General features: G+C 40.9%; 1 protein-coding gene across 1 annotated transcript; it reads left to right on the top strand.

Moving 5' to 3' along the window:
* Window positions 1–6,432: 6,432 nt before the first annotated feature.
* Window positions 6,433–12,001, top strand: IL17F (interleukin 17F). The gene is made up of 3 exons (XM_087437886.1): window positions 6,433–6,459; window positions 10,365–10,561; window positions 11,717–12,001. The coding sequence occupies exons 1-3, from the start codon at window positions 6,433–6,435 to the stop codon at window positions 11,955–11,957; spliced, it is 465 nt and encodes a 154-aa protein (XP_087294012.1). The 3' UTR covers window positions 11,958–12,001.
* Window positions 12,002–13,035: the final 1,034 nt, after the last annotated feature.

Below are 13,035 nucleotides of genomic sequence, written 5' to 3'. Positions count from 1 at the left end.
AGACTTCAGAAAAAAGAAAGACACAGATGGGCTCGGGTCAGAGGAGATGGATTTTGTGGAAGAGCCTAGGAGTTTGCGTAGAATCTAAATGAGCAGAGAGAACTGGAATGGTCTTTCCAGGAACAGGAACTGGCTTGGAGAGGGCTCAGGCTCAGAAATACAAAATGTTTTTGTGCAGCAGAAGCTGAAAAACGAGTTTACCTTATGTGTAAAGTTTGGGAAGGTGACTTTCTTTAATAAACTAGACAGCGGCCATGCATTAGGTTTGGGAAAATGTCTAAGGAATTGACAATTTTCTGTAGAAGCAAGGACAGAGTGCAAGGTCATCTTTCCGGGCTAGGCTTGCCATCCCAACTCACCACCCCAGAACTTTGTTGGTCGTCAGCGTGATGACAAGGGAGGAAGTCCAGGAGCAAATGTTGCCGATCCCTGGTTCCTGGATGACCCTGGTAGAAACAAACTGAGGAGAAATTTTGGTGGAAGGAAGCCAGGAAAATTCGACATCCTTCGACAGACACTCATCCGGGCCTTCCCCAGGCATTGGCATTCCGGTAGTATGTTGACTAATTGCATCCATCTCACTGCAGGAAGTCAGCTTGGCTGCTGAGTCAGTGAAAGTCTGCAGGAAAGTTGAGCTGTTTGTAGCAAGCCTGTGGGTAGCTCGGTTAGGTCAACCCAAAGCGGCTGCTGCTGAAGGTTGACTCAGGACAACCTCCCTCTCCCGTCATTCTCTTCATCCCTGCCCTGGCCAAGCAACCCTCCAGAGCAGGAGAACAGGTGTGGTTCTTAGCCACAGGGAGTGCAGCTCTGAGTTTTCTTGTCCCAATCGCTTTTCAAGGTACTGGACTCAATCAAGTTCTCAGTTTCAGAAAACGTAATGCATCTAGTGAGCCCTGCTGTAATTTTATGGGAAGGCTTGCACTTTCTTTAAATATTTCGTGAAGCAGTGCATCCCAAACTTTCATGTGCTACCAATCACATGGGGATCTTGTGAAAATGCAGTCTGATTCAGTAGGTTTAGGGTGGGAGCCCAAGATGCTACTTTTTTGTTTTTTTTTGCATATATTTTCAGGTTTTTTTTCTGTGAGTGTACATTTACACATATACACACATACTTACACCTATATTTATATATACATATACCTATACATAGTGTGTATATATCTATTTACATCAAAGTAAGGTAATGCTTTACATGAAGAACTGTTTCTTGATATTTTCAAGAAATGTTACAACAAAGCTATTTTTAAAGTTATTAAATTTTCTTGGAAAACAATTTCTGAAGGCTGCATAGATTCTTTCATATATGCATGCTAACATTTACTTAACCATTACTCCACTGTTGGGAAATCCAGGGTGTTTTCAATTTTTCCCACTGAATACCCTTGTATGTGGATCTTGGGACGCATCTCTATTTCTTTAGAACAATTCCCAGGGCTAGAACACTTTTTTTTGGTTTTCGCTACATATTATTAAATGTTTTACACAAAGTTGTACCAATACACTCTTCGCTGAATACCTGAAAGTGTGCCTTTTTCCTATTCTCCTATTAATAACACATGGTTAAAAATCTCTACCAATTTGGTAGGCTAAACATAGTATCCTATTTTAATTTGCATTACTTTCATTACTCTTGAGGTTAAACTATTTTTTTCATGAATTTATTATCGATGTTTATTTCTTCTACTGTAAACTGTTTTCTTCACCTGTTTTTCTTTTTTTTTATTGACATATAACATTATATTAGTTTCAGGTGTACAACGTTTTGATATTTGTATATATTACAAAATGACCGCCACAATAATTCTAGTTAACATCCATCAACCGAGATCGCTACCTTTTTAACAAGGTTCTAGGTGCTGGCAAGCGAGAAGGATGCTGCTGGTCCCAGGATCAAACTTGGAGCCAAAAGGCCCTTCCAGCTGGTGGTGATGGTGGGGGATGGTGCTTACTTTCTCATTCCACATTCTTGCTTGATCCCTTCTTGCTGCCTCCCCTTCTGAGGCTGCTGTTCTCTCTCCACATCCCTTTGCTGCTGTGTAAACATAATAGGACTCTTTCGTATGTAAAACATTTTATTTTAGACGTGGAAATAATGGAAGAGGATTAAAGTTCAACGTAGACATGGAAACCACTTGAATACTAGGCTTTTGATTCTTTACAGTTCTCCTGCCACGTCAACTACTGAAGTTTCTTACCGGCATCTCTCTCCATTTTCTCTTCTCTCCAGGGATAACTCAAATTCCTATTGTTTGTATGTGTAGCAATTTCTCTCTGTCTCTACCCTGGAAGAATAGAATTTCCCTCTTTTTATTTACCCTGCATAGAGATAGGCTCTATTTTTGTGCTTCCTCAGAGCCCAAGGAAACTTTTCTCCAAAACAGAGGTGCTGTCTTGGTCTGACATAAAGTTCATGGCACTCCCGCTTGGAGGAAACTGTCATGGTCATTGTCCTCTTTTCTGGACAGTGCTTTCATTTTTCTTCTTCTTACCCATGTTCAGTACCCAGCACAGTGACTGGCACAAAGTGGGTGTTTAATAAATGGTGTTTTTGTAAACAAGGAGACAAAACTCGGGTGCAAAAACCCTCTACGGTCCATAGAATAGATTCAGAATTGAATGGTCCCTCCTCGGATCTGGAACTTTCTCCAGTGACCTCAACCCTATCCCACCCAGGATTGTCACACAGCACTCTGGGAACACTCCTTTCCTAAGTCTTCTTACTTTCTTCTTTTTCAGCTTTTGCCTCCAATACCCTTCCTTCTTCTCTCTTCCCTGCAACTCTTTACATGGGTTCTTCATTGTTTCATTAGAAGATCAGGAATTGTATTCTTTTTCAGACAGACAGACAGACAGACAGACAGACACACACACACACACACACTCACAGAGAGAGAGAAAGAAAGAAAGATATTGAGATAGTTACGGAGAGAGAGAAGGGAAAGGAGGGCTTCTGCGATTTTTATCCTTTGTTGACCTAAACCCCAAGTAATTCTGATGCCCACAAACATCAGCATCTGAAGACCCTGGCACAGTATTTTCATGTGACAAATAATTATTATAATGAATTCTCTCTAGTGTTTAAACCAAAAGTAAAATTGCTTTGTTCGTAAAAATCTTTTCATGTGAAAATATGTTGACCTTTAAAAAAAAGAGTTGATTGCTCAGGAGTGTGATTTTATGGAAATTCTAGCAAGTACATCATGGGTTTGAATATTTAACTCAAACAAATAGGTAAAACTGAATTAACAGGTGCAAAGAATCCTGAAACTGGAAATAGTCTTTTACATTAAAAGGAGAAAACAAAGGATTATGTGGAGTTGGTGGGGTCTGTAGCTTTACAGTGACAGATGGTGTCATGTTAGCACAGTTTGTTTTTCTTCAACAGGGGATAGAGAGGTAGGGTTATGAAAGGGAATGGGACATGGACTTTCTAGGAGATTTAGGGACTAAAAAGGCAAAGAAACCGTATATTTAACCAGTTTGAATAGCCTAAGAAGAGGAAGAATATTTGTGCTTGAGGGGGAGAAAATTTTCAAGAAGTTTGGAGGTTGGGTATGAAAGCCATAATGCCTTGAGACCATTCTGACCTCATGTTCTTAACTCTTATCCCTAACAGAAATAAATGTTCAGGGAAATTAGAAAAAAGTGTTTTATATCATTTGGAGATAAGACTGAGGTTACAGTAAATTATATACTAATAGCTTTTGTCTAGTGAATAAGACAGAGAATGATAGTTCACTTTTTGCATTCAATTCTTTATAAATATTCCTTAAGCCTAGTATATGATAATGTTGTTTGGCTATTTTAATGAGAAGTCAGAGCTCTGAGAAAAAGTAAAATTAAACAGAAAAGCCTATAAAATTATTTAATGTCTCTGTCAGTCAGTTAGACTAGGATATGCAACAGTAACAAATAATCCCGGAATTGCAGAGGTTTGCAAGAACAGAGGCTTATTTCTTGGTCGTGTTGACATGTCCACTGTAGGTCAGCAGGGGGGCTCAGCTCACTGTCCTCTCTCAGAGATCCAGACCCTTTTACTATGCCATCATTTCCTCACGTATTGCCACAATCCCCAAGGCAGGCGAAGAGAGGTCATGGAGAAGGATACATGGGTTTTAGATTCTTCTGCCTAGAAGTGGCACACTTCACTTTCCACTCACGTTTCATTGGCCAATGCAAGACCATAGCAAGGAGGCAAAGGAGTACAATCCTCCAGGTTCCTGGAATTAGAGAAGAGCAGCATTTTGGTGATCATTAGTGATGTGTACCATAGTCCATTCTTCTGGTCGCCAAATACTTGGTGCACTCTCTTTGCCTCCTCAGCCACTCCTCATGGGAGAGCCCCAAAGGCCCATCCTATCAGAGTATCTAACTCAAAGTTCAGGATTTGTAAATGGTAGACTATAGCTCATTATGTAAGGTCTGAGTGGGTAGAATAGAAGCAGGAGAATAGCAAAAAACACTTCCATTTGTAAAGAGAGAGAACGGGAGAGGCACAGTAATTTTGGTCTGTAGCACCCTTGAAATCCTGCTTGGCTGACATTGTGGAGATCCCATAGCCAGGGCATATGGAATATTCTTTGATCAGACCCTGATTCTGCTTCTTAAGAGAGGCCCACTTCCTAGGGACTCTTTGTGGTCCCTGCCTCCATCCCCAGAGGTTTTTTCCTAATAATCTCTTTGGCCACATCTGAAATGGTGTTGGTGACTATACCTTCCTGAGGGCTTGGTTCCTGTTCCTAGATGGTTAGGGGACTAAGAGTTGGTTCGTGACTAATTTTGAGAGCTTTTTCAAAAACTTAGTAAATTTCTTATTTAAATAGATTCTTTTTGTGTCATAATTCCCAGAACATCTCTATTTCTTTGCTTTTTCATTCCTACAACTCTTTCTCCCTCTCCTGATTTAATGGTAGATTACTAGAACTGTACTCTTTGTTCTGAGTCCTTTTATACAATTGAAAGGATTTACGAGATGCTTCATTTCGATTCTTGCCCGTAGGAAATTTATTTTGTTGAAAGGTTTTACTGGGCATTTCTTCCTCAAAGTCTTTTTCAATCTCATCTTTTGCTTTTGGGGAATAAAAATAGTTTTTTTTCCCCAACCTTCCAAGGCTCTGAATTTCTGGCTAGGGGACTTATCTTGAATCTGTGTATGCATGTAAAACACACTTTTAATTTAGATTGCATATTTGGGGGTGTATATTTAGAGAAAGAGGCTGATAGAGATTATCGGGGGGGAACTGAAGTTACCCCAAGTCCATGAAGACCCCAGAGAACCACCCTAAAACATATAAACAAGTGTGAGGTAGACTAAATATGAACACAGAGGTAGTGAGGAAGAGAATGATGCCTGGGAGGATGATTCAAGGAAGTCTTCTTACAGGAGTTAAACTTCTGATTGTTCCAGAGGAGAGGTGCACAGAAGAATCCACAGGCATGGAGAGGAGTAACGTGGATGAAAGGCTCATGACCACAGAAGAATTTTGATCAATCTTAGAGGGCCTTCCAATGAACTCAAGGGCTGCTTCCTCTTATTTCCTTCATTTAAATAAAGTGGAGAAAAGTTGTTCAAACACATTGTGATAGAGGAACGTAACCTTACCCTGCTAGAATGTGTCCTGCCTTTTAAAAAGAGCATGTGTAATTTTGCCTGATCTTAATGGAGATAAAAAATTACTGAGCAATTTAAAGGTTCTACTTGCTAATTCATTTTGGTTAGAAAAAATCCTTAATCAGGGATAACCAAGATAATGGTCATTTATATGTTGTATGAATAATGATTATTTATTAAGCATCAGTAGGATTTTAAGCATGAGGTTAAAACAGAATTAGTTCAGTGAGACCACGAAACTACCTGGGGGTGTAATTTCTGAATCCCTCACTGATGTCATTCATTTCTTTGGTTTTGTTTTGTCATTCATAAAATGGAGCTAAAAGACAGTCCTCTCATTTAATACCAAGGCTCTTCTAAGGATGACTTAAATCACGGTTCATATTGCATGACTGGAAAGTAGAACATTCAGTGCGTGACACCAGTTAGACATTTGTGGAAGAACATGCAAGATCATGACGGCAGTCTATAACTTGGCTCATCTCTGCAGTAAATTATTTAAGAATTTTGCTCTAATTTGAGGGCAATGGGGGTGGAAGTGGGGTATGAGAAAAGGAAGATTTGGTCTTTTTTCCATCATCCCTTTTTAGGGTCTCCTTTTGATTCACCTTCAGGAAGTAGAATAGAAAAAAAAAAAAAACTACATTCGTCAGTAACTCTGGGGCAACCACAACTTAGACAGTAAGCAGGTCAATCGAAACAAGGGCAGTGATTGCTATAAAACGACAGGTACTCTCACTGACACAACACAGCAAACACAGGGTGACACAACACGGAAAGAGCTTCTGCACAAAGCAGGTGACCAGAGCAGAACGACAATGATCATACTGCACGGCACAGCCATGGTGAGTAGTAATAATAATTCCTGTTAGGGATGGTCATAGTTAGGATTTCAGAAAAGCAGATTTCTAAGAGATTAGGCTTGTTGGGGGTCTCTTTTGGGGTCATTTCTTTAAAAAACAGAGCTGACTTTAATTTTGACCCCTTTCTCGTGGAGAAAAAGAAAAATTAGCTAGAAGTTATGATGAGGTGCAAAACATAACTCACTCTGATGGCTTTTGCATAGTTGGTGTCTGTTGTGCAGCTCTTGGTATCACAATCTGGGCGTGATCATTCCTGTGGTCACCACTATAGAGTTAGGTTGGCCTAAAACTTATCTCATGTGAGAGCTTAGCCAGCATTTTAGGATATGTACATATATTATATTTTAACCAAGAAAGCTGGAGCCCTGAGAGGTTTAATGATTCCTCCAAGACTGCAGGTAGACGAGGAGTGCCCTGGAGGGAGGAAGTGAAACCACCCAGGGATGAACTATGGACAGCTCCTAGAGGAGGGAAATTTGCCACATATCTGACAGCTGGTTATTTTTGCATTGTCTCATTCCTCTTGGAGGAGAGATGAATGTTAGTGTGATGGAAATCTGCCTCCCCTGGGTCTAGAATCTTGCCTGGTAGGAGTCAGCTAAGACCTGGGAAGAATTTGATATAGAGGAGCTTAAAAACAGGGCTTGGCAAATCACTCATCATATTACTGGCTTAAATAATCCCTCTTTTTTTTTCTCCATTTACAAACCATGCAACTTAAAAGAGCTTGGATTGCATAAAAAGTCATGACATATGGTGATGATAATACTAAGTTATATTTATATACTGTTTTAGAGATGACAAGAAATGCAGCCAGGTGCAGTATTTAGGGGGCATAGACTTTGAAGTCAGACAGATCTGGCTCCCACTTACTAACTGTGGGATTTAGGGTAAGTTACTTAGTGGCTCTGTGTATTATTAATCCCCTTGTCTGTATAGGGGAATAATAAGGGCATCCTCCTTATGGGGTTTTTGGGGGGATTAATTAACATCATTGAGAATGACTAAATCTATACTCTGAAATAGCAGATCTACTCATGCATAGTTTTTAGTAACTTGACCATTTTCATACGACAACCAATAAGGATAGAGAAAGCATTCAATGTGTTAAATATTAATATTAATAATATTATTATTTTTACTTCTGAGACTCTCATCAACCCAGTGAAGTAGATTGGGACTACTTTCCCCATTACACAAATGAACAACAATTCAATCATCAGGTAGTGTACACACAAGAACTGGGACATGAATGTAGGTTTACTGGCACCAAATAACAGTGTTCACCTCTGTGATGTGTTCTGAATTTAAAGCCATCGTGTCCAAAAAATCTGTTGGATAGCTGTGTGCTCTAATGCCATTTCTATTTCTGGTTTCTTTGAAGAAATCTGTTGGATTATCAGCAAGAAACGTGACAGTGCAAGGGACATTAGAATAGGATTGGGACTTGGGAGGTGTTGGCAGATAGGACATACTCAGTAAGTAGCTGGGGCAAATTCTTGTGGACTTAGGAGCTGGCAGGTTCTGGAGCACATTCCTACATAGGGGTGGACACAAATCACAGACAGATTCAGGAGACAGAGGTTCAGATGGTCTCTTAGGAGCTCACATAGAGTGAAGTGTACAGTTGGGCTGAGAATGTTGGTGTCTCAACACCACCCACCTTCAGCTGGTGTGTTTTCTTGCCTCTGTTCCCTATTTTACAGATTGGGAGTGATATCTGTTTATCTGCCTCATAGGTGGCATGTAAGAATTCATCTATAAAATACTCTGAACCTCTCAGAGAAGAAGTGCTGTATATATCATACTTAAGAACCAGCAAGAACCCAATGAGAGACGCTGGTTGGTATTGCATAACCACTAAACTGCAGTTTCAGATCATCAGCTTTGTGGAGCAAACTAGAGCGATTTGCAGACATCATCTGATTTCCTAATGGAGGCCCACGTGACTGACAACACCCATACAATTCTAAGACAGTTGTCACATTGCTGAAAATGCTTGCTCCTTAGTGAGACAAAGCCAAGATCAAACACTGGAAGTGGCTCTATGTTGATAATGATGACAATGATCTTCAGTAGCAATAGCACTGACCACTGGCACCAACAGCCTGGTAAACCCAACCCAGTTATTTGTTGCCTGTCAGACACAACTCCTTCACTTGTCTAATCAGGATAATTAATACTAGCTCTACCTACCCCACAGGGTAGTTGTGAGAATCCAGTGTTTAAAGAGATGTGAAAGTGTTTTCTAAAATACTCGAAGAATATAAGTGAATATAATAATGACTCATTAGAAGCCTGGTAATTATTGCTAAATCCTATGACCCTGAAGTACAGTTACTTTAAAGTTTTGATAATGAAAATTAGAAATGATTCAGTGAATGTGATAATACAGAAGAGGAAAAAGACAACACGAAGAATTTACTTAAGAAACCTAAGGGAGTGACTGGTAGGCTTGAGAGGCTAGCTAAGGACCCCTTGGTCTAAGCAGGCATCCTTTCACTTTTGAAAACTTCATAGTGCTTTGTCTAGTCAGAAAGTGCATGAGGGCAAATTCCACATCTTTCCTGTCCACTGTGTATCATTAGCACAATGTCGACTTAATAATAGTCACCTGTGTTGAAAATTTACAGTGTGCTGGCAGTGCCCTTCATGCTTTATATGGGTCATATCATTTAACCATCACATTTCTGGTGGAGGAAACTGAGTTGCAGCTCGTAAGAGTCCCGGAACTGAGCTGCGGACCCAGGACATCTGAGTCCTGAGCCCGTGTCCTGAATCACTGGACTATAGAGACAAGAAAGAGTTGTTGAATGAATTAATGATTGTGCGAGATGAACTTGGTGATTGCTGATTATCTGAAGGCAAATCAGCCTCATTCGGGTTTATCTGGGTCAATCTTGCTTTCAACTTCTTTTCAGCATCAGCTACCTTGGGAGTAAGTTGACACCACGACCTTTTTGCTCGCTCTTATGATTTCTTGCCACCAGCATCTGCAAAATATAAAAAGGAGGTCCTTTAAACCAACATTTCTAGTCACCTTCCCTACCTTAACTCATGGAGGGTGTGAGGCTGAACAGCAGTGAGCCCAGAGAATGAAAGCAACTCAGCTTCAGCTCTCGTTCTGCATCATGTTAAGAGCCAGTGAGGGGCCTTGTCCATCCCCGGGAAAGGTCAATGGTGATGGGCTGAGCAAAGCACGGTTGTGACAAAGGGAAGCCAGACAGATTTTTAGCTCTTCTTTTATTTCAGTTAGGTCTTCACAGAGCTCTTTCTTTCTTTGTGCATTCCTGTAATACCAGATAAACCGATATTTCAATATAAGTATAAAAAATATATGTTCCAGAGCTAAGGAGAAATAGTTTCCATGTTCTCTGTTGTGCATCATTAATGTTCCTGCTTCTTTCAATTAGTATGGATAATTGGAACTTTGCTGTAGTTGGTTTTGCATAGTGTTTTTCATAAAACGTTGAGCTTACCTACATGGTTAATTTAACTGTGTTATTTTGTTCATTCGTTTAATCACCCACTCTTTCATTCATCCAGAAAGTATTTATGGAATACCCATTCTATGACATGTTCTCCTGTGGGAACTTACAGTCGAATAGGTGTAGATCTGACATGAACACAAATACTGCATTTCCAGACCATAAAGAAATGCTGCTTGAGTGCTAGATGGTAAAAGTTTCTAATGTGTTTCCTTCTCAGTTGGTACCTGATATCTTCATGTATGACTATTCCCATTTCCAGGTGAGGATCCAAAGTTCAGAGAGAATCCCTGATCCCATAAAAGACCAGGACTGCTGAGTTCAGCTAAAGCATGGATGTCTCTTGCCAGCAAGTGACACCTGAGTCCCTAACCACCTGCATCCTCCCTTCTTTTCCAGGTTAAGTCCCTGCTGCTCCTGATGTTAGGGCTCACCCTCCTGAGGGAGGTGGCAGCTAGGACAAACCCCAAAGCAGCCTCTTGCCCTCCTCTGGAGGACCATTTTGTGAGGGTTGACGTTCGCCTCATCAATCAAAACAAGGGTTTTTCCAGCTCACGTGACATCCAGAACCGCTCCAGCTCCCCCTGGGTTTACAAGTAAGTGCAAAGGAGATTGATCTTCACTTTTGAAAAATATGTTAATTTATTCTAATCATAAAGTAGAAAATTTGCAAAATATAGAAAAAATAAAAGCCCTCACATCCACTCCTAAAACCAGAAATCCCACTTTACCTGGGAACTCACATTTTTCTTGCTTTTTGGGCTAGGTCCTCCTCTATGGTTGAAGGTCCTATTTTGCTTCCAACTTCTCGACTCTGCCTTTTTTTGCTTCACGCAGCCCTACATTGGAATTTGCAAACTCTCTGTGTTGGAAGAGAGGGCTGTTTGAAGCAGCCCACATAATTATTTCTTCATGGGGATAAGTGAGAACCAGGAAAGTCGGTTTAGAGAGACCTGCTCAGATAAGACATCAGTCTTCAAGGAGCAGGGAGGAGAGCGGAGTGGAGGAGAAAGGCCGGTTTAGGAAGCGGGATGCTGGGCAGGGATGTTCAGGGTATGGTCTTGTGATTTCTGTCTTATGTGTAGCTTCTTGGAATACTAAGCACTCATCTATGTACTCCAAATATAAGCATGAAAACAGATTCCAGAGAAGTGCCTCTGGGACTGCTTGCATTGCCTCCCATGTGAAGGGAGTGTGTATGGTGGCAAGTTGGCTTTGCTGCCTTTAAGCCTCCGGGCAGAGGAGGCTCTGGGGGGAGAAATTGAGAGAAGGCATCGGGTTCACAAAGCTCTGGGGATTTGTTTTTCTTTTCCAAGCAGCAGGCTTTGTAGACTGTATATTGAGAGACCTACTAGCAATGTTTAATTTTTAAGCAAAGGATGAATAATAATTATAATAATAACAATATAAAGAAAAAGAAACTAAAAGATCCAACATTTATTGAATACAACGTTTTACAGTGTGGTGCTCCATACACATTTGTGTCACTGAATGTTCTAACAATCCCGTGAGAGAGGTATATGAGAACCCCCATTTTATAGCTGAGGAAAACTGAGGCTTAGGGAGTTAAGCACCTGCCAGAGGGCGGGCGGTATATGAATCCAGGCTGTCTGCTCCAGAACCTGCGCTGCAGCCCTGAGTTGCTCAGAACTGCCTCCCTGCATATGAGCACCAGTGCTACAGGGCTCTCATCCTTTGTCTTTCTTCCCCTCCCTTGTCTCATCATCTTCTTTTGCCTGCTTTTCCCACAGCATCACCCGGGACCCCAACCGGTTCCCCTCTGAGATTGTAGAGGCCCAGTGCAGGTACTTGGGCTGTGTCGATGCCCAGGGGAAGGAAGACCACACTATGAACTCCGTTCCCATCCATCAAGAGTTCCTGATCCTCCGGAGGGAGTCCAAGGGCTGCCCTGGCTCCTTCCGGCTGGAGAAGGTGCAGGTGACTGTTGGCTGCACCTGCGTCACCCCCATCGTTCAAGATATAAATGCCTGAGTGCCGCACGGCTGCTCCACTGAAGAGGCTGTAGAAACGCCACTCCTTAACGAGCACTCAGCGGCAAGTCCTGTGCGGTCCTTAGTTCTCTCCCCTTCATAGGACTCTCAATAAGATTTGCATGGAATTCTCAAAGCTCTGTATTAGATATAGCATTAACTCTCCAGGGCGCTTCAGAATCCTAATATAGTCCTGTGATCTTCCAATGCCCCAACCCCCTGAGAATGGGTGGAGGAGAACGCAGGAGCCCTTGGCCCACTCTCTTTATGTGCTCTGATGACCATCTCCTAGCCATGCAGTCACTGTGATACACTGTCATTCCCTGGGAGCTCTGTTGGTAAAGTGGGCCTCTGTTCCATGTGCATGAAAACACCGAAAATATAACCACAATGTAGGAGGGTGTGAGAGGGGCTGTGCAGGATGAGGTGGGCTGGGAAGGATGGGGATAAGGATCTAGTTCATGTTTATTAATCATTCACTAAGTATAGATGAGGTTGGCCTGATATTTATGTTTGTAAGGAAGTTGTCCATATATTTATGATGTATTAATTATATAAAATTTCAGGAGAAAAATAATATATCAAGGACTAATATAATAAAGTATTAATGATTGAAAAATACTTTGTGTTCATTTCCAGTCTTAGCTTGTACTCACGGACCTTGTAGCCTTAAAGATTTTGAAATTCTATATACCTGTCATGTGTTTTCCATATTTCATCATCAGAGTGCAAGTGTTAGTGTTATTTCATTACTATTTTTTTGTGTGTGTGTGGTCTTGGTGATATTAATTTTTTCCCAGTTTTATTGAGATATAATCAATAAATAACATGGTACAAATTTAAGGTGTACAATGTGATGATTTGATACATGTATCTATTGAGTAATGATTACCACAACAAGGTTAGTTAACACATCCATCGCCTCACATAGTTACCTTTCTTTTTGTTTTTGTGGTGAGAACATTTAAGATCTACCCTCTTAGCATATTTCAAGTATACTACACAGTATTGTTAACTATAGTCACCACGCTGTAGATTAGAGCCCCAGAACTTATTCATCTTGTAACTGAAATTTTGTA

Source organism: Ceratotherium simum, chromosome 13, assembly GCF_057802395.1.
Source record: "Ceratotherium simum simum isolate JZ-2026a chromosome 13, ASM5780239v1, whole genome shotgun sequence".
Taxonomy (NCBI): domain Eukaryota; kingdom Metazoa; phylum Chordata; class Mammalia; order Perissodactyla; family Rhinocerotidae; genus Ceratotherium; species Ceratotherium simum.
Note: the sequence above shows the minus strand (reverse complement) of the source record. Positions and strands in the feature narration are given on the sequence as shown.